At 30.6% G+C, this 26,967-nt stretch overlaps 2 protein-coding genes across 2 annotated transcripts; one reads left to right on the top strand and one right to left on the bottom strand.

Annotated features, from left to right (window-relative positions):
• The first annotated feature begins 12,809 nt into the window (after positions 1-12,809).
• Positions 12,810-18,320, top strand: LOC109816000 (putative folate-biopterin transporter 2). Its single transcript, XM_020380845.3, has 6 exons — positions 12,810-12,964; positions 13,260-13,634; positions 15,672-15,931; positions 16,011-16,106; positions 16,176-16,346; positions 17,394-18,320. Exons 1-6 carry the CDS (start codon positions 12,871-12,873, stop codon positions 17,994-17,996), a joined length of 1,599 nt encoding a protein of 532 aa, XP_020236434.1. The 5' UTR covers positions 12,810-12,870; the 3' UTR covers positions 17,997-18,320.
• Positions 18,321-18,720: 400 nt separating this feature from the next.
• LOC109816009 (L-type lectin-domain containing receptor kinase IX.1) lies at positions 18,721-20,997 on the bottom strand. The gene has a single exon (XM_020380854.3). The coding sequence runs from the start codon at positions 20,935-20,937 to the stop codon at positions 18,787-18,789; it is 2,151 nt and encodes a 716-aa protein (XP_020236443.2). The 5' UTR covers positions 20,938-20,997; the 3' UTR covers positions 18,721-18,786.
• Between the last annotated feature and the right edge of the window lie 5,970 nt (positions 20,998-26,967).

Here is a 26,967-nt window from a genome sequence, read left to right as displayed (position 1 = left end):
ACAAAGTGATGAATGTAGGCTGCTCACAAGGTTAAGGGAGAGATCACTCTTGTGAAGGTAGGTTTAGGAAATTTTGGTCACTTAATTAGGTCAAATTTGTAAGTCTTTTGTAACCAATTCTTTTCCTACTTTTTGTTGAGTCAATGTTTGGTCCTTAGGCAAGGATTTGAGGCTACTTCCAGCATAGAATTTTTAGTCAAAGAAAACAAGACAAGCAACAAAAGCACAATTTAACAAGCTTATACCAAAAATTGAAGAATAATGTGTTTAAGACAAGACTCAAAGATAGCCAAAAATGAAAGCTGAAAAATAAGACTCCAAAGAAGGCTAGCACTTAATTAGGAAGGTTCCTATATAGGAACTAGAGTAGATTAACAAAACAAAAATTTTTTGGAAGTAATTGAACAAGTACAAACAAACTAGTAGTCCAAAAATTTCATGGAATTCAAGTGAATTGTCTTACTTGTTCTTCTCGGCTTTTGCTTTCTAAATATGCTTTATATATTTTTTTTATTATTTTCTTTTTCTGAATTCAAATGTATATTCCAGAGAAGATACTTGCCTTTTGGTTTCAAAATTTTCACAATTCCAAAATAAAGAAACCGAAACTACTAGATTGAAAAATTTCAAGTGAAAATTGATGAACTAGTGCACTAGTTTTAGGCTTTAGATTGGATTCTTTTTTTATTTATTTATAACTATTTTGAATGATAATGATCTGTATTTATCTGTTTTCCAGCTACAAAACTTTTAAAATTTGAATCCAAAACAAATAGTGCACTAGAAGAAGATGATTCACTTAAAATTTTCAAGTTACACAAAGTTGATTCACGAGAATTAAAGAAAGTGATTTGAAAACTTAAGTACACAATGGAAACTTAACACTAAGAAATTTGCTAGAACTAATAGCAAATTATGAACTCAAATAGGTAAAAGAAAAGCACATATAGGTAGGCACAAAGATTATAAGCAAAACCGTGACCAATAGTAGACACACAACACAAAAGAAAAATTAGGCTAAACAAGCTATTCTAGGAATTATCAACATATAAGAACTACAAATAACTTTCTAAGACAAAACAAGGATTCAAAAACAAAATCTAATGCAATGTAATGAAGTCCAATCACGGACACATGCTTAGGAAATGAGAGACTCAAACAAATACAAAAACGCACAAGCAAATAGGTCCTAAATATATTGATTGTGGAAAGAAATTCAAAATACAATCAACCAATGGATCTATGAATAGAATGTTTTCAAAAACTTATAGATCCGAAAGAAACTCAAACAAAGACAAACAAGAACACCACAAACACAAAAACAAACGGACAAACTCAAGAAACACTTATCTTCAAGAAGAACCTTGCTCTTGATACCAAAATTGATGGCAAAAATAGGAGAAGTGGAAGGTGTTCTCCTCCTTGGATTCGCCTAGGCTTGGACCTCTTCTTTGAAGATGTAGAACCGGATTGAAAGTCACTTGAATGAAGGAAGTTTTCAGACAAAGGTTACCTAAACTATGGATGGAAGCATCCAAGCTTAATGAACAAAGGAAAGCTTACTTCAAAAGGTAGGAACTAAGGTGATTTTTCCTAGGGTTTGAAGGTGATGCTCTCGGTGACTCTTGAGGAAATTTGGAAGAAAATTGCTCACAAATTTCATATATTCAAAAGTGTATTTACAAGGTGAAGAATTCACTTAAGTAGCCACGGAATTGGAGAAGCATTGGCGCCTAACCAAGGCTACACAAGTTGGCACCTTAAATTTGAATTCAAATTGAAATTTGAATTCAAATTTAAATCCACATGTGCTTGGCCGTGAGTTTAGGTGAGCCTTTGCATTTAGATTTAATTTAGATAGCATTTAGGGTTGATTTGAGCAAGCACATGTTCAGCCACTAGTGGTGAAGAACATGTGATTCAAATGCAACTTAAATGGCTTCCAAATTAAACCTAATTTAACCTAATTCGTCTACTTAAGTATTCCTTGTATTTTCCTATTCTAATGGCCTAAATACATTGGCCAAACAAATACAATGAAAAGGAAAAATTACAAGAATGAAAATGAGCCCAATATTGGGTACCAAAAGCCCAAAGGCCCATGAAGCCCAAAACTAGGCCCAATAAGCCTACAACCCAAAAATGCTACTCTATGTGGTCCAAAATACAAGACCAAAATATATGGAAACTATACTAACAAAAACATAATAAGAATGATCATAACAAGATAGGCCCATGAGAAACTTGACTTGGGCCTTCCAAGCCCATCGGGCCCATTGGGCCTTGACTGCCCCAAACCTCCATGCCTAGCCCACTCCTCTTGAATCTTTTAGGTTGTCACCTCTTGCCTTCCTAAGCATGATTCCATCACAAATGTCTTCTAAGTACTAATTCTATGTGATATTGAGATTTATTTAAAAAAATTTGAATCTTCTAATAAATATTTTTCCATACACATCAATTAAGGATCAAACTTGTGACCACATGCTTAAGAGAGAAGGTTACCTATCAACCATGTCATACATTGTTGACTTTTGATAAAAGATTTGATACTAAATGTGTGTTTTATACATTGAAAGGAAATGTTACTTCGATTGTGAATATAAGCAACAAAAAATTTATGTTTGTTGGTATTAAATATAAGCAAATCTCAATTAAATTCACTCTATTTAATGTTACTAACTACAATATACTCATTTGTTTAATTGGGATGATATTTTCAAAGATTTTTTTATTCTTAATATCAAGCTCCAAGTTAGCACAATTTAGGAAATTAAGTTATTTTTTTTTTAAATTGTGTAACACTCCCCATATTTGATGTCTTAGTGGTTCCATTCTATCACACAACTCCTCATTTGTCAGAATCCTTCATCGGTCAAAATCTTTCATGAGTAGCCCTTTCTGAGATGTCCGTCTGCTTTTAAGATTATCGACTGACCCCACAAATCAACAAACGACTTTTAAGCATTGTTCTCACTCACACACTTTTTGAAAAACTTTTCAAAAGGTCACTATTCGTAAATTGCTCCAAGCCAAACATACTTGATTTTGGAGTTCTTAAGTGATGAACTACCAAAAAGTATATATATTTTGTTAGTATAGTAAGTACAAATTAATTCATTTAAGTCATCCTCAATTGTACAATTTCACTTGTACAAATCTCTAAACCTCTCTCATTCTACTATGTCTAAGTTGTTACAAATTGGATTAGTGCAATTAAATGATATTAACTAGCTTTCTTAACCAACTTAGATTGGCGTGAATGGAGGATGATTCACATTGCTTAACCAAGTGATAAATGTTCAAATCTTAACTCTTACAATACAAAAAAATTGACTTGCTGGGAATGTTTGCCTATTCGGTGTTTGTCAAACTCTTGAGGGGAATACTTCTTAATAATAAACAAAAAAAATCATTTAACACGAATTATTTTTGTGTTGCTTATATTTAGAACCAGAGGGAATATATGACAAATAAAAAAATAAGTGAACGAAAATAAATGAGAAATATAATAAAAATAAATAGGAATATCTGGTTTATGAAAAATAGAAAAGAATTAAAATATAAAATTATAAAATATTTTAAAAAATAATTTTTAAATAAAATAATTGATTATATTTTATTTAATCAATTAAATAAAAATAATCAATTGTTTTAATTTAATTGAATTAACCAAAAAGAAAAAATAATCAAGCCTTCGTAAGTGGTTTTATGTGTAAAATATTAGTGAAGATCGATTATGTTTTACTCATAATTGAGTATCAATGTTAGTGAATGCTAGCTATTACTATAGATTTTTTGTGTAAATAAAAAGAAATCCCATGCACGTTTTTCACACTATCAAATAATACCACATGCTTAGTTCCTAACTATTTATTCTTTTTCTCCTTATTTTTTCTCTTATTTAGTTTATACTAAATGAAACATAAGATATATATACCTCTTCTAACATATTCTATAACTAATCTGTAAATTTATGTAGATTATCCCTTTATCATTAAGTAGAAATAGGTCATGCTTGACTACAACAAGCCTGAGTTGGACATACAACAAAATTACTATGTTTGAGTTTGAAGTGTATACATGTTACAAATATTCTTTTACGACTTGACTTAAAAGCTTATTTATGTGACCTATTATATACAAGATTTATAAAAAATATTATATACATATGTAGGCTAATACCTTACGGTGCCACATCCTTCTTTCAAAATTCAAACAAAATTTTCTTCCAATGAAAATAGTTCTTAACAAAGTTCTTCACTTGCTTTTATAGGTCCCAAAATTAAGCTTTCACATGTATATTTTTTACTTACCTTTTTAGTTTAAATTACTTTATTAATATTATAATTTTTAAATAATCAATATGTCAAAATAAAAAATCTTACAAGTTCATTTTATTTATAACAATCAATTAAAATTAAGAGAAATACATAATAATATAATTAAAACAAAATTTTCTTATTCTCACATCCAAATCATTCTCAAATATTTTCCACCAAATTTACTTGAAGTTATTGATGCATTTGCTTTTCAAAAACATGTGCTCTCCTTTGCAAATATGTTGCAAAATCAGGAATATGATTGCTATTATATACTTTAGTTGTCAATGCCATTATTAATATTATCGTATTCAGAATTATCAACATATGTCAACCGTTTGTCTTCAACAATCATATTATGCAGTATGATTCATGCCTAAATTATTTGATTAATTGTATCCATATGTCAAGCATGTGTTGGACAATGTATTACAATTGATATTAAAACACTCCATATGTTCATTATACAAAGTTTCTTGATGATCCTTGATGCTCTATAATGGTATTACATGGGTGATAAAATGTTCGATTGAAGTTAGAGAATGGATTTATTTTTGTAGCTTTATAATACATTTTCTAAATATGAAATTAACTGTGGTTATATGATTTTTAGTTCTAGCAATGAAAAATATTCAAAAGAAAATCTTTAGAGAAACCATCTCCTCATTGAGTACTTGTTGAAATATAAGTCAACTTGGTCCATCTATAAAAAATAAATTTAATCTAATTTGAATGAACTTGATGATATTGGTTTAAGGGCAAATATTCCAAGTTAATATCCATCTGAGAGAAATGAGATTAAGAGATATTATTTTTAAAAGGGTTTTTGTCAAACAAAATAAATTAGTTTTCCATAAAGAAAGTTTCAAGACACCTTTCATAAATTCAATCTGGATTGATACTTAAAATAATGGTTAGAATATAGTCAAAAGGAGGATGCAACACATTGCTTATGTTGTCATCTTATGATATCACATGTTGGAAAACATAAAGGAAGTGGTGATGCATTTATAAAAGAAAGTTCCAAATTGAAAAAAAAAAGTGTCAGGTTTCAAGTTTATGTTGGGGATCTAAATAGTTTTCAAATTCAAGCATAGATGAATTGTCAATCTTTGATAAAAAAAACAACATAATGAAGTTGTAATATCTAAGAAATCTAATCAAATTAAAAAAAAAGGAATATTGAATTCATTGTACTATAATAGCTTATTGTATCCAATTCTTATTGTGCCAAGCATTAGCTTTTCGTGGTAATGATTAGTCAATGTAATCAAGTAATTAGGGAATTTTTCTTGAACTTCTAGATTGTGGAGAAAAGAGAAATACTAGAAGGAAGATTGAATATTGTTACTCAAAAACTCCCACTTTTTCGTAGAGCAATGAAGTAGTAATATAACAGATATGAAAGGGAAGACGAAGCAAAGAATAAACTCAGATTTTTACTGGTTTGTCTCAACTACCGAGACTATGTCCAGTTCTTGATCTAACCAAGTCAAGTCCATTATCTTATCAAATATACAAGTATTCTTTACCAAACCATTTCTGACTCAATCCTAAGTATTTTCTAAATTGTTTTTTCAAGCAATTTGTTCAAGTACTATTTTTACACAAAGTTTCTCCAAACCTTAAGACCGAGTATTCTTTTATAGTTAAGTCTCTTTAGGCTCAAATAACGAGTATTCTTTTGCATTTAAGTCTTTCTAGGCTCAAAATCCAATAACTTCAATTTACTAATGTTTACAAAGTTATTTCGTCTTCCTTTTAAGGTGTGATACAATAGGTTAAGTACAAAAATGATTACAAACAGAGTGAAAAACAATATTTTATTTTAGATTATCATCACTTTCTTTCTAAACTTCAAACTTCCTTTTGTAAGGCTTCAGTAAAGATGACCGTTGCAAATCCTTGAACTTCTCTCTCATAACTTGTTTTGTTTGTCTTCATGATTTTTTTCTTGAGATAAGTGTTCTTTGGTATAATAAATGTTTACATTAAATATTTTCAACAAATTGTTACTTTTTATCTGATAAAAAAAACTACTTATCACTTTTTGGCTGCGAATAAGTAGAACCATGTGTGTATAAGGACATTGTAGTGATGAAACAACTTTTGACTATAGCTTTTCATATTTGTGGAGATTTGCTTGTCATTTTTGAAAGCAAAACATGCCTTTCTTTCCTTTTTGTAGAACATTGGTACCAAGGAAGTAAATTTTAAATTCGATTTGTTAAGGAAACATTCAAAAATAGTTAGTTTTTTGTTTAGAGATCGTAAATGATAAAGATTTAATGCATATCTCTTTATATGACTAAAGGTTCGTGTTATTTGTAAACAGAATCAACTTAATATATCTATTGTCTTATGCGGGTGTCTTATGCGGGATTCATTTTACTAACGAATTGTGTCTTAGTGGAAGATTCATGTTAGACATTTCAAAAACTTTATACTATTAATCAAAAACCTTTATGCTTGTTTAAAATAAAATTTAAGACTAGATGGATCTAAGATTGTCTTTTTATCTAACATAGATTTTTTGGCTAACCATAATAAAGCTATTCATGAAGCGTTGAAAAGTGCTCATGAAAATCTTAAGTTGACAACTCCTATAATACAAAAATATATTGTTAGAGTTGCTAATGAAACCACTAAATTTATATACTTGATGATCTAAGCGATAATTTATTTGCTATTTTCTCAGTGATGGAGAAAATGATTGTGGTTTTACATTATGTGAATAAGAAAGGGAAAGCTATAATGTTTTTCTTGGTCTTGTTCATATTTCTATTACTTTATCATTAGATTTGGCTTTGGAGTCATCGTTTTCAAAATATGGGGTTAAGTTTCTCAAGGTTGCATGGGCAAGAATGCAATGGATCAAGTAATATGCAAGGTGAATTTAATGGTCTTAAGAGTTTGACATTAAAAAAATAATTGTTTCATAGTCTATATTCATTGTTTTGACTATTAATTCCAATTAGCTTGTTATAGTAGCAAAAAAAATTGTTGAAGTTTCATTATTTTTTAATTTGGTTGCTAATTTGTCCAATGTTATTGGGACATTATATAAGTGTCAAGATACTCTTCAAGAAAGTCAAATTATAAAGGTGAAAGAAGCATTGACAAAAGGAGAAATCTTTAGTGGGCATGACTTAAATCAAGAAACCACAATAAAGAAGACAAGAGATACTAGACGGGGCTCACATCATGGCTCATTACTTAGTCTAGTTTTTTTGTTCCGTTCCATCATTATTGTGCTTAAAATAGTCGAGGAAGATGACACATGTTTAGATAAAATAAAAAAAGGTGAAACACGTGCTTTATCGAATTCTATGCAATCTTTTGAATTTGTTTTCACCTTGCACTTGATGACAAATATTTTAGGAATTACTCATGAGTTAATTATCTCAAGTATTGCAAAGAATTTATAAAGATAATGTAAATGTTACGAAATTAGTTTCAATGTCCAAACAAAAGGTTACAAGTTATGAAATATGATGGTTGGTCTTCTTTACTCAATGATGTTTTATCATTTTGTGAAAAGCACAATATTGTGGTTCTAAATATGAATGACACTTTTCAAACACAAGGAAAATCAAGGTGCAAAATGGAGAAAGTTTCTAATCAACATTATTTCCAACTTGAATTATTTTATCACATGATTGATAGACAATTTTAAGAGTTGAACGATCATTTTATAGAAGCAAATATTGAGTTGCTTCTTTGAGTGACATGCTTAAATCCAAGAGATTCATATTATTATTATTATTATCATTATTATTATTATTTACATTTAATAAGGAGAAGTTGATTCATTTTGGTCAATTTTATCCTTCTATATTTTCTCCTATGAAATTTTTGACATTAGATAGTCAACTTGTTGAAAATCATTTCACAAATGTATGTTTTGACCATGCATTTTCAGAATTAGATGGAATTAATGATAATTCTATGAAACTTGTGGAGGCTAGAAAACATGTATATTTGTTGGTGTATTTGCTTTTAGAACTACCTTTGATATTACTAGAGGCAACTGCATCAGATGAAAAAGTTTTCACTATTATGAATATTATCAAGAACCAGATGCAAAATCATTTAGGAGACAAATAGTTGACTATTTTTTAGTTACTTATATAGAGGAGATTTTTTAATAGTATTGAAAATGAAAAAATCCAATATTTTCAAAATATGAAAAATAAAATATGAAAAATCACAGACAACAATTATGATATATATATTTGTACTGACAAAAATGCTATAACAACACAAACATATACTATAAATCAAACAAGGGTAAAGAAAACAGTGTGAAAAAGTGAAGAATAAAATGAAGAGAAATTGAAGAGTAGATGTAAAACCATTGAAGAAGACACAATCGAGAGAAGAGTAAAAAATAAGATAATGTATGTTTGAGAAGGAATAAAAATGAATAAATAAACTTTTTTAACTTCTTACTATAAGGTGAAAGATTATGGATGACTAAAAAATTCATACTTGTGAGTATCCATGGATAAAATCCGTAATGAATAATAAATGGGTAGTCTAGATAAATACCTACGGGTAACGAGTTATAATATTTTTCTACCTGTTTATAAACAGGGCATGGGTGAGTATCATAATATTCATACCTGTAAGTACTTGTAAAATAAAATTACTTAAATATTTATATTTTTATATATTATTTTTAATATCTCAAAAAATTATCATTAATTGTAAGTTCAAAAATTAATATCAATTATTTATTTTTAATATTTCAATATAATTAATATCAAAATAAAGTTAAATTTATTTATAATACTTCTTTAATTTTTTTTTTAAATTTACAAATATCCATGAATCTATGGATCCGCGTGTTACGTGTATTTATAAAATTTATAAATATCTGCTTAATAGATATCTATACGAGTATAAAATAAATACGAGACAAATTTTTATTCAGTGGGACAGATATGGGTACCCTACTACCCACACTCACAAAGCCTAATTGTCATCTGAATAAGGGATCTTATTTAACAATATAAAAACACTTCAAAAGTTTGATGACAACTATAACTCTAATAGTTCAATTTTTCCATGTCCTATTTATGATATTGTACGTTTAGGTTAAAAAACATTAAAAAATTTGTGGTGATAAATTAATTTTGAGGAATATAGAAGTATATAATTTTTTTATCAAATAGAATTGAGATATATAAAAGTTATAAAAAAATTTATATTTATGCTAATTTTACTTTATTATTCAAATAAAATTGTTTTAAAATTAATTAGAAGATTATTATTTCTAACTCATTTTGTTTACTTTCACTTTAAACTAATTCCTATATATTTGGGGATAATTTTATATTAAAATTAAAAAAATTTAGAACCAATTTTCAGTTAGTTTGTTGTTTGTTTCTTCAAAATTTTTAAACTTGTTGTTAATTTTATATTTTTCTTTTAAACTTTATTAAAAATAGGTGAGACTTTCACATAAGGTTGTGATGAAAGGACAAATAGAAAAAAAATAGAAAACAAAAAAATTGAGTTTCTATTATGCTTTGCAGGGTAAACTCAAAACAAGCCATGATGAAATCAAGTTGAAAACATCCAAATTTAATTCATGTTTTAAATTTAAACCATATTATCTTTTTGATAAGTGTACTAATTCATACAAGTAGTTCAATCATTAGTACGAGATATCATCTTCCAAGAGACTTACACAATACTTGACACAAATCACTAATTATATTAAAACTAAACTTTTAGTATAGAAATTTCGATTGGTTGTGAAAATAATTAAAGTGCTTAAAGAAAGATAAATATGATAAAAAAATATTTTTGGTGTTTTTATAACACTTGGAATGCAAAATCTTTTTTAACACGATAAGAAAATGTGTTGGGGTTTAATTTCACCCAACCTTCATCTCATGTTTTCAAACAAGTTTCAATCTAGTTATAATTAAAAAATTATCATTCAACTCATAAATATATTCAAACCTCAATTCTTCCAAGTTAGAGTCTAGCTTATTGACTAAGTTATCAATACCTTGCATAACTTAACCAAGAAGCCAAATTTAAAAATAAGAGCTTATGAATGACTAATAACATTTACTCTATTTCTAGAGGTAAGCACCATTAACTGTTGTACTTCATTTCAAAGGTTTACAAGTATTTTTCAATCACTTTAAACCCACAAATTTAAGTTAAGAGAAATCAAACCATAACAAATAATAAGTAAACAAGATAGAACAATAATACTAAATAACAATTGAGATTAATAACTTACGATGTATGCATAAAAGTGCGTCTGGTTACATCAAACCCCAACAAGGAAAACTTAGCTAGACATATACATAAAACACAACAAAAATGATGAAGAAATGCAGAAGTTTGATCTTGAAGTCATGAAATCTCTTCTAGCTATCACACACACTCTAAGAAATATTCTCTAACGACGTGTCTTTGAATCTACCCATTTTTAGCTCATGAACCCATTTGTTTCTTCTCATTAATAATATGTCAGCACTTTTGGTGCTAAACGTGAAAATTCACTCTTAGCTTGAGACAGAGAATAACAAAAATTGACATTTGGAGTTGTGGTGCTAACTGTGAAGACTTGTGCTTAGTGTGACAAAATGAATCAACTTGCTAAACTTTCTAGAAGGTTCGTGATGAGCGTGAAATTTCATGCTCGACACCATAACTTAGCCAAATTTCCTCTTCTTTGTACTTGCTCTTCCTAGTTTTTCACTTGCTTCTTTCAATGTTTTCCATCCTTGTCTTTCTCATCTACAAAATAACATCAAAAAGCTTGTAAATTTCCTTAAAGATTGAGTTATAAACTAAAGTTAACTTTCTACAAATTAAAATAAATATGGATCAAATCAAGGGCTCAAGTCAAAGGTAAATAAGATAAGTGCTTCAAATTATACCACATAATTAAAGCAAATATGACACTTATTAAACCCCAAGTCCTATATTTCATAATGGGAATTCAAGTTGATTATAGCTCGATGCAATTTATTGACTATAAAAATTCAGTCCAAAAAGCTTATATACAATTTGGACTTCTAAAATGAAGCCCAAGTTTGATTTGTACAAATTTTGTAGACTAAGATCAATAAGGTCATGATCAAATTGGATTAAAAAGACTCATATTTAAATATTACTTAAAACTCAACCCCTAATTTCATGAGAAAAATATAGTAGTCTTAATATAGGCTGCATGTTATAGCAAATTAAGCTCAAAAATCAAGGTTCCATTTAGACTTCTAAAATAGAATCCAAGCTCAATAAAAGTCTAGTTTGTACAAGCTTTTGTGTATTAAACCCAATATAAGGTTTAAAAGACAAATATTTTATTTATGCACAAAGTTTAAAGTTCAAGTTTAATATTTCATTAAATTAGTTTAAGTTAGGTCTTTCACGACTATAAAATCGGTTTGAAAATCTCAAATTCAACCTGAACTTCTAAAATAAAGTTTATGTCTGATTTATATAGGCTTTTTATTAACAAATTCTAAATAAGAAAAATCACCTAAATTAATTTGTGCTTGTAATTTAAAGTCCACGTTTTATATTTCATTAAGTAAGTTGAAGTTTGGTCAATCACATCTTGATAAAGGTTATGAGTTGATAGAAGAATAAACATATTCATTTAAAGCTTCTTAAATAAGACTTAAACCTAAAAACACCATAAAAGTTGAGTCTAACTCCGAATTACGACAAGATCAATGATAAAATTACTCAAATTAAATTAAGTTTAAAATAAATATTCAACAATAAAGATTTCAGGCTTAACTTATTTCGTTACCTCTAGTGAAAATTGTACAATTGACACAAAAGTTATAAAGGAGTAACGAAGGAAGGTTACCAAAGAATGAGTAAACTTCCAGAAACTTTAAAACTAGAACTATGAAGCATATTTTATTGTTTCACTTATTTAAAATATTTTTGAAATTTCTGTAAAAAATATTTAAACCCCATTTTATTTATACATGTTTTGTTTTCAAATTTAAATTAAAAATTCACCACTTAACGTTATATCTAAAAATCAATTCTATAAAATTTAAATGGAACAAAAACTTATATCTTCACTTTCCCACTCCACAAACTTTTGGAATGGACCATTAGATCTGGCTTCGGTTCTTTCAGCTTTTTGGACACAGTGAGTTGAATTTCGTCAACAGCCACCATGGTGTTGGTGTCACGAAAGTGGCAACAAAATCTCAACCATGTGGGGGCCCACTTCCACTGTCTCCACCAATGGCGTAGCTCCACGATCATAAAATTAAGAAAACATTTTCCCCTTTAATTAATAGTTATTAAACCAAAATATATGGTCATTTCAATTTCATGTTACAATTTTTTCTCCTTCATTACGATCACAATTTTTTTGCCATAAAGAACAATTTTAAGAAATTTGTCAAGTCTCAGCGAAGTTTCTTGATTTTGCCTTTTGGTTAGATGCTCAAAACCTTAATAAAAAGGAACAAATAAAGAGAAACATTAACAGAGGGAAAATGAAGAAAAAAAATGTAAATTTGACGTTTTCTCGTTTGATTGGTTGGACATGGGAATAATCAAAACAATACCCATTTGTTATCTTAAAAGGTTAACATTGACTTGTCCTTTAGTGGCTTTTAAGATTTCACCATTAGAACAAGGTATGAACCAAGTGGAACTAATTAATTTCCATTCATACACATTAAACTCCTTGCTTTCAATTCCCTTCATTTCAGTTCTGTCTTTTGTTTAGTTTTTCTTATTACTACCAACTGGTCCAGCTAATTGTTTACTTTTCAAAACCCCTTCTTTATTAGTGTTTGTTGAAAACTGAAATCTGGGGCAAAAAATGATCTCTGACCCTTTAGTGTTAGATTCCCATCATGTGTAGTAGATAGGCAAATTTTTGGAGGATTTTCTTTCAAGGGGGTTAATTGAATCTTTGCTGTGTCAAAGGTGTGATAATGCAGGAGGAGGAAAATCAGGAAGATCCATGTGGTGAATCTATGGAGGAAAATGAACCCTCAAAAGGGGTTTGGGACTGTTTTTGCATCCCAATCCATTGGTTTAACATGCTTTCAAGGGAAATGCATTGGAGCTTTGTACTTGGGGTGGTGATTGTTTATGGAATAAGCCAGGGACTTGGTGGAGCTCTTGCTGAAGTTGGCACTAAGTATTATATGAAAGATGTTCAGAAGGTGCAGCCATCTGAGGCACAGGTTTATAAAGGAATCACATCCATTCCTTGGATTGTGAAGCCTCTATGGGGTCTTCTCACTGATGTTCTCCCAGTTTTTGGGTATCGAAGGAGACCTTATTTCATTTTTGCTGGTATGTAATGTGTTGCGCAAATCTTCTCTTATATTACTATCTTCAGATAGGTTACATAGATTTCGATTCAGTTATTGTTTTAGGTGGGAATTTTAGTAATTTGTTAAATATTTTGCAATTTTATATTTCCTTTTACCCTTTACTTCTGGATGTTATCCTAGATCTTTATCAGTTTGAAATAACTTAAATTGATGCTAAACTGCCAATGCTGTGGCTTGTAAGCACATTATACTGAAGCTCGGCTGTAATAGATGTATCTCATTGGCTGGGAATATGTTCAAAATATTTCTTATAAAGTTTGGACAATCCTCTCTCTCAGCTTTTAGAGTTGAGTTTAACCCATTTCTGATAGACTTTTGGGGGCTGAAAAGTGAATTTCTATATCATCCATATGTCTATTAAGGTGACTTTCCCACATGTAATGCAGGTGATTCGACAATGGATTTAGGATAAGTAGGTTGCCCAAGAATAGATATGAGATAAATTTTGATATCTTCTTAAAATTTAAACTTAAGGCTTAACTTATTTTCTCAAACCTACTTGTAACATGAGGATTGTTCAAGTTTTATAAGGACTACGCTAGTCATTATTTCTAATCAACATAGGACTAAACATATCTTTTTGATATTGCAATTAAGGCGGCCTAAAAGAGGCCGTAATTAAGGCAGGGTCACCGTAACTAGAGCAGCTCTCCAACACTTGATAGTTTTGGGGTTGCTATATGTGTATACTGAAACGTATGAGACAATGTCTCTAAGATGAGCCGCTATCTTCTATTCTTCTTTGACTTCCTAAGACATTATGGAATATTGACCAGTGACTTGGTTCACTTGACAGAGGTTTCATTCCGACATTAACAAGATTACTTCTGTAATATAGAATTAGCATCAGGAGATAAACTGCTTCTCATGACGTGAAGCCATCAATCACCATTGAGTTCTAATGGCACACTCTTCTTTTCTTTGGTAAGATAAGGACTGTCTAAGCCTTATAAGGACTACATTGGTCATATCTCTAGTTGATGTAGAATCTCAACACATCCTCACATGCAAGATTAGACATTTGAAACATGGACGGATGATGGCCCAATAAGAACACCCTCAATGCCTTCTTAAAATTTGAATTTAGAATCTAATACAATCCTACAAAATTAAGTCGTTAAGTGAGTGTTGTCCAAGCTTTATGAGGACTATAATAGTCATGTCTCTGGTCAATGTGAGATTATATCCCAATATCAACAGCCCCACACCTAGGAATAGACATCTAGAGCATGGACAAACATGAGAGACCCAATAATGGATACCAGATCTAGAATAGACTTTGATATCATCTTAAAAATTGATATTAGGGTCTAATTTAACCTTGTAAAATCGGCTTTTAGTGTAGGAAGTGGCCAAGTCTTATAAGGATTACATTGGCTATATTTCAAGTCGATGTGAGATGTCATCAAAGAACATGGTGAAAAAAAATAAGGTGCTTTGTGTGAGAAGCTTAACAGAATATCAGGTTAAACACGTGTATTTAGCCGCAAGTTACATGAGAGCTTATAGCTTACTTTGGCAAGCTTTACAATGAAGCTTTATTGAAATATATAAGTTAAAGGAGCTTATAGTTACAAGCCACTCTTGTAACCGTAAGCATAACCAAATACCTGCCTAAGTGTTTATATAATAAGATTAGACCTAATAAGCTTCGTAAAAGTTTTTTCAAATGCCAGTTATGTAGCTACTTCTTCACATGTCATATAATTAACAAGGTATGGAACTTAGTAATGATGCAATCTCTAGGAAGATGAACTTTTACTTTTACTTTTGTACAATGTGTATTAAGCAAGCATGAGTATAGTTAGCTTTTCTCCAACAACCTTAGAAGGGTTACAACCAGGAAATTTGCAGTTTGAGTTTCTTATTGAGGATTAACTTTGTACTTTACCACATATTCATGATGCTTAAGAGTAAGTACTGGTGTGGTGAAGAGCTACAGAAATTGCTTCATTGACATAGTAATCTGACTTTCAACCCTCTTTGACGGTTACAGGTTTCTTAGGAGTGATTGCCATGCTTTTGTTATCTTTGCACGAAAGCCTGCATCTTGTGTTGGCCCTTTTGTCATTGACAGCTGGCAGTGCTGGGGTGGCAATAGCAGATGTGACCATTGATGCCTGTGTGGCACAGAACAGTATTTCTCATCCCTCACTTGCCGCTGACATGCAAAGTTTGTGTGCCTTCAGTTCTTCTGTTGGACAACTAGTTGGATTCTTCATTAGTGGTATCTTTGTTCACCTTATAGGCCCTATGGTTAGCCTTTAAAAACTTTTTCCTTGTCTTTTGTGTACATCATCACTTGTATTTTAATGATAGCTTTTTATTCTCATAGGGGGTGTTTGGTTTGATGACTATCCCAGCTGGACTTGTAGTTTTGGTTGGTTTTCTGCTTGATGAGCCTCGTATGCACGACACCTCTTATAGACAGGTATAACTAAAGTCATTTTCGATCATGGTCCTAATACAAACATAATATGATTTTCCATGTGTTGTCTAGGTGAAACAAAATTTTGTCGATGCTAGCAAGGCTATGTGGACTACATTGAGGAGTGAAGATGTGTGGGGACCTTGTTTATACATGTATTTATCCCTTGCATTGAGTTTGGATATCCGTGAAGGAATGTTTTATTGGTATACAGACTCAAAAGGTGGACCATCTTTCTCTCAGGTATTTGGCTTAATATTTTGATCAAGGTTACTGTTGGGTTATTTAATAGAAGATTAAGTACATTTTATCTTCACTTCTGTGTGGTTCAAGTGACTCCTTCCTATTTGATGATGTGTAAAAGAAGTATACATGTCAGTAAGTTTGTTCGGATAAACTTCTCTAGAAATACTTCTAAATAAGAAGACAAAATAAAATAAGTTTCTCCATAAATTAAAATTAGTTTATGCATAAGTTAATTTATAGAAATTTTTTTCATTAGCCTTTTCAAAATCTTGTTTATAACAAATGCATAAGCTAGTTTTAGCTTATTGAGAAACTTATTTTAATTTTTCTTTTTCTTTTTTAGAAGTGCTTTTGGAGAAACTTATCCAAATAGGTTCAATGTGACAATGGAGCCTCATGTCTAGGTGAGGAGAGGCAATCCCCATGTAGATGGATCCATTTTATAACCCCACCTTAGTAGAAATTCTTGCTTCACAGCGAGTGGAAGTATTTTCCTTCACTCGTTTAATACAAGACAAAAAGGCACTTGATTTCAAATTCAACATCATAATTGTGCACTTGTTTTGCTTCCAATAATGAGATTGACTCTGATACATAATATAATTATTTTCCATTAATAGAGATTAGAGAGCACAGAAAAACAGAAAAGTTAGTCAAAAAGTCTCTTCTCTAGGTAACACGTAGGTTCATTCCCTTGTTATGTAATACTTCCCCTTTAAATTTGTTTTCGATTTATGAAAATATCAAGATTTTTTATTTTGTCCCTGTAAAAGTTCTATTCTTTTTTCAGTTCCTATATCATGTAAAATGATGTGGCTTTAGTTTCTTACTGGGATCTAAAAACATGTGTAGTGACTAGTGAAGGACTAAAATCACATTATTTTGTTAACTAAACTGACTAAATTGAATTAAATTTTAATATAGAAATTAAATTAAAAAAATCGTGACATTTTTGAGACAAAAAAAGAGAAGATATTTAAGCCTATAATAATAAAGTTCTATGGAATGCTATAGTAACCTTTATCTTTCATTTTTGTTACACAGGAGAGTGTTGGTTTTATATTTTCAATTAGTTCAGTGGGGGCCCTTTTAGGAGCAATACTATACCAGTATGCCCTAAAGGATTATGCATTCAGAGACTTGCTCTTCTGGACTCAGTTGATTTATGGTTTGTCAGGGATGCTTGATCTGGTTCTAGTCTTAAGATGGAGCCTCAAGTTTGGCATACCAGATTATTTCTTTGTTGTGATTGTTGAAAGCATAGCTCAAATGACCAACAGGCTCAAGTGGATGCCAATGCTTGTTCTCAGCTCAAAGCTTTGTCCCTCAGGCATTGAAGGCACCTTCTTTGCTCTACTAATGTCAATTGATAATGTTGGTCTTCTCTCAGCATCATGGGGTGGTGGCTTTGTTCTCCACATACTAAGGATCACAAGAACAAGGTTTGATAATGTTTGGTTGGCTATTTTGATCCGTAACATTTTAAGGATCACCCCACTTTGCATGCTGTTTTTGGTGCCTAGAGGTGACCCCAACTCTTCCATTCTTCCAAGTAAAAGCGTGGATTCAAAGGTGGCTATTGACACTTCAGACGCCAAAAATGTTGAATTGGTGTCCCTTGTACACAGTGTTGATGATGGTAAATAGTTGAGTGATGAAAAAACTGAAAAGACATTCTTTTGGATTCTTGGTTCCACATACACGAAATTACCAAGCCAGAGTAGAATCAAACGTGCAATTTGTTTGCATTTAATGTCAACAACAACAAAACAAAGATGATTTTGAGAGAAAAGATCTAAGCATCTTGGGCAATGCGAGGGTGAAGGATATTAATCAGTAGTAGGATATTTAATTATTCATGTAAAGTAAGCCCTCGGTATATTTTCATGAGATGATGTCATGCTTTTTATTAGGACAAAATTTAAATATTTCTTTTTTATAATAACACGTGAATGCTTGTCTTTTGGATAACTTACGGTGATGTCTTTACGCTAAATTGCATTTATTGAGAACATTTGGGTCATTATTTGATTTAGGAATTTGATAACTAATAAAAGAGAATTTTATAATTTTGTCTATTTGAGAAAGAGTTGGTAGCCAGCGAGGTTTTTGTCTGGGCAGAAAAAATATAGTATTTTATAAGCGCACACGGAATCGTGCAATGCACCCAGAGCCACTTGCAATACTAAAATAGTGATAATTGGGGTCAATCAAAATAATTTATAAAGTTGCAGTTTAGGGTTATAAAGAGGGATTTAAGAAAAATATTTTAATTTTCATTTTAACTCCTTAGTATTTTATTTTTGTTTTTGGATACTTAAAGACGAAAAAAGAATGTGGGCATCATATGGCAGGTTAGCAGCACATGATATAGCACTTAATAAATAGAATGGTAATTAAGAGACCCATACTTTCATATAATTAATAACGAGATTGATTATCTTCCAACACTGGTAAGACTAGTAGTAATAGGTGGCGATTGCAATGAATGATGATGATGTGGGAGCCTAATGATTTGAGGAGGAGGAGGAGCGCGTTGATACATGTCAAGAGGAAGCAGAGGCAGAGGCGCTTCAAGCTGCAAAACCTTGATGACCTGCGCCGCCTTAGGCCTCTCCTTATCATTGGGATTGGTGCACCAAAGCCCCACCACAAGCAAACTCTCCATCTCACTCACCTCAAACTCCCCCTTCAGTTTCTCATCCGCAGCTCTCACTATCTCCCCCTCAACATAAAGCTCCCACACCCAGTTCATCAAACTCACGTGAAACTCCCCCTCTTGATACGTTCTCCTCCCACTCGCTATCTCCAACGCCACCACCCCAAAACTGTACACATCCGATTCCCTACTAGCCCTCCCTCCGCCCACATACTCCGGCGCCAAGTACCCGTAAGTCCCCACCACCCCCGTTCTCTGACTCCTCAACCTCGGATCCACCAACTTCGCCATTCCGAAGTCCCCAACCTTGGTGTTGAACTCGTTGTCCAGCAAAACATTCGCCGATTTTATGTCCCTGTGCAGCACGCACTGTTCCGCGTCCTCGTGGAGGTAACGAAGCGCCGTCGCCACCCCTAACGCAACCTTGTACCGCACCTGCCATTCCACTGTCCTCTTGTTACCGAACAAGTGCGTGTCCAGGCTCCCGTTGGGCATGTACTCGAACACTAGGAGAAACTCGCCTTCCTCGTGGCACCACCCTATGAATTGGACTAAGTTTTTGTGGATGAGCCTGCTTATGATCCTCACCTCGTTGATGAAAACCCTCTCTGAATTCTCGAAGTCCGCGAAGATTCTCTTCACGGCAACCACTCTTCCGAGGTAACTCAACACCCCTTTGTAAACCTGCCCTGAAGCTCCTTGTCCCAGCCTTCTATCGTCTGAGAAACCGTTCGTGGCATCCACTAGTTCTTTGTACTCGAATCTTCTTGGTATGGTTGCTTTGTCCAAGTCAAATTTAACTGAAGCGGGACCAAGCTCGTTAACTTCATACAACATGCAACTCTCCCTTCTTTTCTTTTTTCTCATCAGCAAAACAACGGTAGTCGCAGCAGACAGTAACAACAACACCGCTGGACAAACAACCGCAACAGTCAACACGAGCTTTGAGTTTGACCCTTTGTGCTCTGGTTTCGGAGTGCTCTCATCAAAGGTGGAATTCAAAGTGGAACTAAACTCCCACGAGTGAATAACGTTTCTCTCGGTAGAAAGCCCCGTTGAGGCTGAGAATCCAATGTTGACCCACTCAGGGAGAATTTTCTTGAGGTCAATTTGGTAAGACAGAGAAGACTCGTTATTGTTGGCGTTTGTATTCGTGGTTATTGGTTTTCCTTTAAAAGACCACGAAACGAAGAGCGTTTGAGAGGAGGCGGTGTAGGTGACCAACGCGTGACATGTTTTTCCGAGGTTGTTGTCGATGTCGAACTTGGCAAAAGCTACCGAGGTAAGCGAGTTGTCGTCGATTCCCACGTGTTGCATGGGAGGGTCGGTGGACCCTACAAAGGTGTCGAACTCGACGGCGACAACATGATTCTCGGGGAGGTCATTGTTGGTGGTGGCGTTGAAGAGGGCGAAGGTGCCGCCGGCGGAGTTGGGCGGAATCTGGTATCCCAAGGGAGCGATGTAAAGCGTGAAGCCATCCCCAATGGAGGGGTCGGAGTCGTTGGCGCGGGAGATGGAGAAGGCGAAGCGCGTGGCGAAGTCGGCGGCGACGCCGGAGGAGGAGTCCCAGAGGCGGAGGGGGCGGGAGTAGATGGCTCTTCCGACGCGGAAGAGGTAACTGACTTTGTTGAGGTCGATGGAGCCGTTGGTGGCTCTTCCGTCGCCTTGGTAGGAGATGGCGGAGGAGGCTGCGGGGTCCTCGAAGTTGGTGATGTTGAAGAAGAGAGAGTGCGTTGAGGAGAAGAGGAGGAAGAGTATGAAGGTGGTGGAGGGAGGGAGTAGCATGGTGAGGATTAGAGTTTGGAAGATGATGCACCCTTCAACTTGTGTAGCATTTTGTATTATATAAGGATATATATGTTGATACATTACACATGTTTCAAGGTTAAGGAGAATTATTCTACCTAAGTTTGCTTTCATGGATGACATTTTCTTCTCTTGTTAACTTTTCTATCCACTCTTCCAAAGTTACTATAGTTTAATGGGAAAAGATTGGTGTACCCTTTAATTGACACATATAGTAATGAGAAAAAGAAATAGGAGAGAAAAAATTGTATATATTTTAGGTAATATGATATGAGAGAAATAGAGTCAATGCGGGTTGGCAGAACTTTTATCTTCTTAATTTGTAGACGTGGGTTCTCCATGCAGATTTTTGGGCACTGCTGAGTAACTAACTACAAATTAGATAGAGGACTTGTTTGTTTATTAGCTGAGTAACTAATTAAACTCATTCGGAAGATATTAAGAACAAATTACTTGTACATGAGAGTGATAAAATATCTTATAAATAGTTATGTTTGAAAAAAATATTTTATTACTTAATTTATGTAAGAACATATTTATATTTGAATTATATCAATAATATAAATAATTTTTTCTCATTTTGTCATTCAAAATTAATTACATATTTTTTTCATTACTCCCTCCTATCTCCAAAAAAAATTTGTTCCTCTCCAGTTCCATTAAAAACCAGTTTTACATTATTACAATACTTCCTTTTGTCCTTTATTTTTGTTCCTCACTTATTTTTTTTCTTTCTTTCGTTAAAAACCACATTTTAAATGTTATTTTATTTTTGTCAAGATTTAGTTTATAATTTATAATTTTAAAATAAAATAAAATTTTATAAGTATTAAAATAATAATATATTCAAACACTTTAAAATAATATAAATATCAATAATTTATCATGTATATATAAATACAATCACTTATTAAACTTTAAAGATTCATAGCATAAGTTCTTATTATAATAAGAATTCATTAAATAAAATTTTAATTAAGGTTATTAAACGACCTAATTATTTATATTTAAGTGCTTATTCGATCTTGACAGTGTTGCTCTTTGTATAATTGAAGATGGTTATTAGGACGAAAGTGGCTAAGGCAAGTGGGCATTATTGTATGGACAGTGCCTTTTTGACTCCCATGATTGGTGTACAACTAAGTGCCACGTATACACATGTTACTTATGTATAACGGTTATGTTATGATATTACCCATCTTATTTGAGAGAGAAGGTATTGATATTATATTTTATATTTTTAATAATTTATTTAAATAATATTTATGATATTTTCTTTTCAATTTTTAAATTATTTAGTTAATTTATTTTTATTTTATATATTTTAATTTATTTATAATAATATTATTATATATTTAAATAGTTTAATTTTAATAATTTTTTAAATATATTTTTATTTTTTCACTTAAAATTTTTGAATTTCTATGTTTTAATTTTAATAAATTTTTAAGTATATTTTTTTTGTCTTTTTGTCTTAAATTTTTGAATTTTTATATTATAATTTTAATAATTTTTTATTTCTACTATTTATTAATTTTTTTCTTTTTTTAATATTTTATAATATTATTAAAATCTTATAATTTTAATTTTTATAATTTTATCTTACTTTTTATTTTATAAGTATAATTTGGATTATTTATTTTATAATTAAATTAATTTTTTTAAATTTTTTATGAGTTTACATAGAAAAATGTATTGAAACTCCTCGATCTTTGAAGGTATCGTAGCAACTCTCAATATTATTTTGGTTGAATTGGCCACAAGTAACATTTTTTTCCCACAAAATACTTCTGGTAATTAATCACTGTATATTTTAAATTTATTAACTTATATAATAAATATATTAAAAATAAAAAATATATAATTTTTTTTATACTAACAATATATTAATTTTAAATTTTAGATAAATAGATTAATAAAAAGAATAATGATTAATGTACATCCATTTAGGCTGTGTATGCATGTAGATGTGGAGAATCAAGAGATAAGGAAAAAAAAAAAGAAAAGAGAAGTGATATATATTAAAGTAACTAATGTATTAATATATTAAAATTAAATTTATAAATAACTAATCAAATTAAAGTAATTCTGTAAAAAAAAATCAAATTAAAGTAATGAAAAATATTTACTGGATGGATATGCAATAAAAATTATAACATCTGATTTTGGGATATTTTCTTATATGCACGTGTATAAAAAAATTATTAAAACAATATTGATATGTTAATGGTCAAATAATAAAAATATAAAAATTAATCTAAGAAGGATACTTTGGTATTCTGTTCTGTCACTTTTTTTTATTATTCAAATAGGTGAATTGATTCCCGTCAATACAAAAATAATGATATGATATAATTGGCCAACGAAAAACTATATCCTATAAGCATTGATTAATTTTTTACTGTTGTAATTTTAAAATATTATATCTTAAATTATATATATATATAAATAATTAAAAAAAAACTAACTGATGGTCACGGTACAATGATTCCAACTATCTAGTCTCAATTAATTATTTGCTGTTATTTTCGCCTTCTTTGATAGTGAGAAATTTCATATAGAAACGAAAGTGCTAAGAAGTAGCATAATAATGCCATAACAAAGGTAGAGAAAGCACACCTAATTCAAAATGATTACTAGCATTCTTTTCTGACCAGTATATATTAGCATAAATATATAAAACTATGTTTCGCTATTAATCGTTTTATTTCAAAATATTATTATATCAAGCTATCAAAATTTAAAATAACATTATTTCATTACTTACCCATTTCATAAACAACATTTTTAATTTTTTTCTCATATTATTAATATATAAATATTTTCAATATTAATTAATAAAAAATCAAAATATAATTATCTCTCATAAAAGAATACATTTGGTTGTTAAAAAAATAAATAATATAAGAGCCTACACATTTAACTTAAATACTGTTTAAAAGCACTAATTTAAATAAATATAGAAAAAACACAATTATTTTAACTTATATAGTGATATCCCAAGTTTCAGATATAAATCATTTTTTTTTTGTGTGAATAAAGGTAAATAAACAAAAGAAATGAAAAGATTAGAAACAAAGAAACTGCATCTTATAGCATCAGCTAAAAGGAATTGTTTCAAATCAAGTAAATAGTATCCAATTCTAAATACACATAACTAAGATTTAAACCTAATTTAACTTAACCTACTTATTGCCTTCTCTCAACGTGTTTGTAATATATTGAGAGGAAAATTTTATTATGAATAATAATAATAATAGGTTAATTTAGGAAGATTAATGTGACGCAAAGATACATGGAATCCGGAAGAAAGAAAAAAGTTATAGAAAAGCAAAGTAGAATCTTGGTCAAAATTGTGCCTAGGTCAAGTTCAAGTTGGTGGTTAAATATATTATATATATGTATGTAGGACTCCCATGTTTTTTTATTGGGCCACCATAGCATGCAAGTTGCTACAAAGATATAAAATCGTGTCATTTTAGACTTTGTAGTTTCCATTAGTGTAGCATATATAGTTAGTTAATCTTGGTAATGAGTTGCACTTGAGTCTCAAATCTGTGGATGGCTCCAATAGAAAAAAAAAAAAGTAGAAGTAAGTTTAGTCAGCTTACGATTGATTTGTGACGTAATTCACATTGCATTATGTTCTGTGGTATTTTAAGATTTTATAAAAATTATAAGTAGCCTTAAACTAATGGGAAAAAAAAATTACAAATTAAACTGACACCAGGTTTCATAAGATTGCACGTTTGTACATAGTCTGAATATGTTCTTAACAGTCTCCCTTACAAATGAACATAATATAATATTTTAAATATTAAGAAAGTATAATTAATACTACTAATTCCGGTCTTCATTATAAAAAAAAATAAAAAATCATAGTGTATTTTATACCATATCTAGTTTCTTATCAGAAGAATAAGAGACAGTATATAATAGATATTTGTGTAATATTTTTTAAATAATTAAAGGTTGATGTAGAGATAGAAAAAAAATAGAAGATGTGAGTAATTTCATGAAAATTTAGATAGTGTAAATATAATTTACTCTAAAAAACTAATTTATATTTATTAAAAAAATAACATATTTAATTATAAATTTAATATTTCATAATTAATATTTTAGCATGTGCAATATATAAATATATTTATTCATATAACTAGATTTATAATAAATTATATGTAAATAAATAGTATGTTTGAATAAATAAATTAGGGGATTGCTAACACTTTCACTTTATTTTAATCGGGGTATGTTAGTACTCTATATCAAACTTTTTGGATAAAAGACTCCACTTTTTATTTTTGTTTTAATAAATTTATTTATGAGGATATTATAATATAATTTAATGTGTTATTTAAAACACAATTTCTCTTTTCATTATTAGAAGAATTGTATTTTCACTATGAAAAGGATTGTATTTTAAGTCATTAATTTTATCATATCTACATCTATTCTAAAATCGACTTAGACGAGGACAACATATATGAATGAACATATTTATGTCCATTATGTAAAAATTGAGTTAGATATATGCACTCTCTTGCGCGTGTAAAAATTAAGTTAGATGTATGTATTCACTGTTACGCATGTGTCTTATAATGAATAATCTTTTTAGGCCCAAGCAAGAGGGAAGAAAGTCATGTAAAAGTCCCTGCAAAGTAGAGTAGCTCACAAGTTCAGAATTTGAAAGTCCCTGGATTATGTAGGAAAAAAAACAATTATAACACCCAGAAAATATGTAGTTAATTGAAAAGGAAAAGGTGGTAGGACTTAATATGGGAAATCAGGTTAAATGGGCCACTCCCACAGCAGCCCTCCATGCCCACAATAGGGAGAGAGAGAGAAGGGAGTGTAGGAATTTGGTTATGTGGGAGCTTAGGGAAAAGAGAAGTGTGGGCAGTCTTATGTTTAGTTATGAGCAAAGAGCCTTGCCCTCTGTAGGAGCTTAGCTCTTGGCAGTAGGAATATTGATTCCTATGTAATCTCTTATTTTCATAAATAATATACACATCTATTTTCAGTAGTAACTATTTCCATGTTGAATTTCTTATTTTCTAGTCCTGGTTTCTATCAAAAAGAAAATTGCATCATAATGGCTTGCATCATATAATACAAGCAATGCCACACTAAATAAGTAAAACAAGGGTATTTCACAGAAAATTCAAATTGAAGATGAGATATTGAAATAGAACCTACTTGCTGATGTTTTGTTGTCCAGTGTCAGAAACCAAAACTCCTACATAAACAAGTTGGACAAACCTATTAGATGCACAACTTCAATTCAACCATTTTAACAGCATTAGTAAGATTACTAGTAGCAAATGTTCTACTACCCAACAAGAATGGAAACCACGGATGGTGAAAATAGACAAGGCAGAGGAAAGGCAAGTGTAACATCCTAATTTTTGAAATTATTTATCTAAATAATTTTTATAAATTATTATATGTTTTGTTGTGATGAATGTTTATTAAAAATTATGTAAGTTATAATGCATGAAATTTATGTAGTATTATCTAACAAGATTTTCTAAATTCAATGGAAAAAACTAGCAAGTTTGGAGAAATAGGTATGAGTTAGATGTTTAATTGTATTTATTTTTATATAGATGTAGAATAAGTATTGATTTTTACTTATAAGTTTTGATGCACGGAACCTTATCTTAGTTGATATAGTTTTTTTATTGTACTTATTAATAACTTTGATGTTTTAAGGTTGAATTTTGAAGTGATTAATTGTTTATGATTGGATGTTACTATTGAAATTGTTTGAATTGTATTTGAAAAGTTTGATTGAGAATAATTTTAGAACTAATAGATTAACAGTGATGCATGTTGGATATTGCATATTGCATAATGTGGTTTTTGAGTCTAAAGATTTTTGGGAGTGTTATCTCTCTCGACAAGTGTACCAAATTGTATAAGTAGTTCAATGAAAATATGAGTATCGTCTCCTAAAGGACTTGCTCAACACTTTAAAAATTTACTTGTTATACTAACTAAGCTACCGAAAAGCAATAAGAGTTTGATTTGTTGCAGTAAATAATGTAAGCAAATAATAAGAATTCTTTTTGGTATTTTTGTAAACACTTAGGGTGCAAAACTTGATTTTAAAGCAATATTAATAAATGTTGGGGTTTAACTTCACTAAAC

The sequence above is a fragment of the Cajanus cajan genome, chromosome 9, assembly GCF_000230855.2.
Source record: "Cajanus cajan strain Asha chromosome 9, NIPB_CcT2T_4, whole genome shotgun sequence".
NCBI lineage: Eukaryota > Viridiplantae > Streptophyta > Magnoliopsida > Fabales > Fabaceae > Cajanus > Cajanus cajan.
The sequence above is the reverse complement of the archived record's forward strand: the minus strand, read 5'-3'. Positions and strand labels throughout refer to the sequence as shown.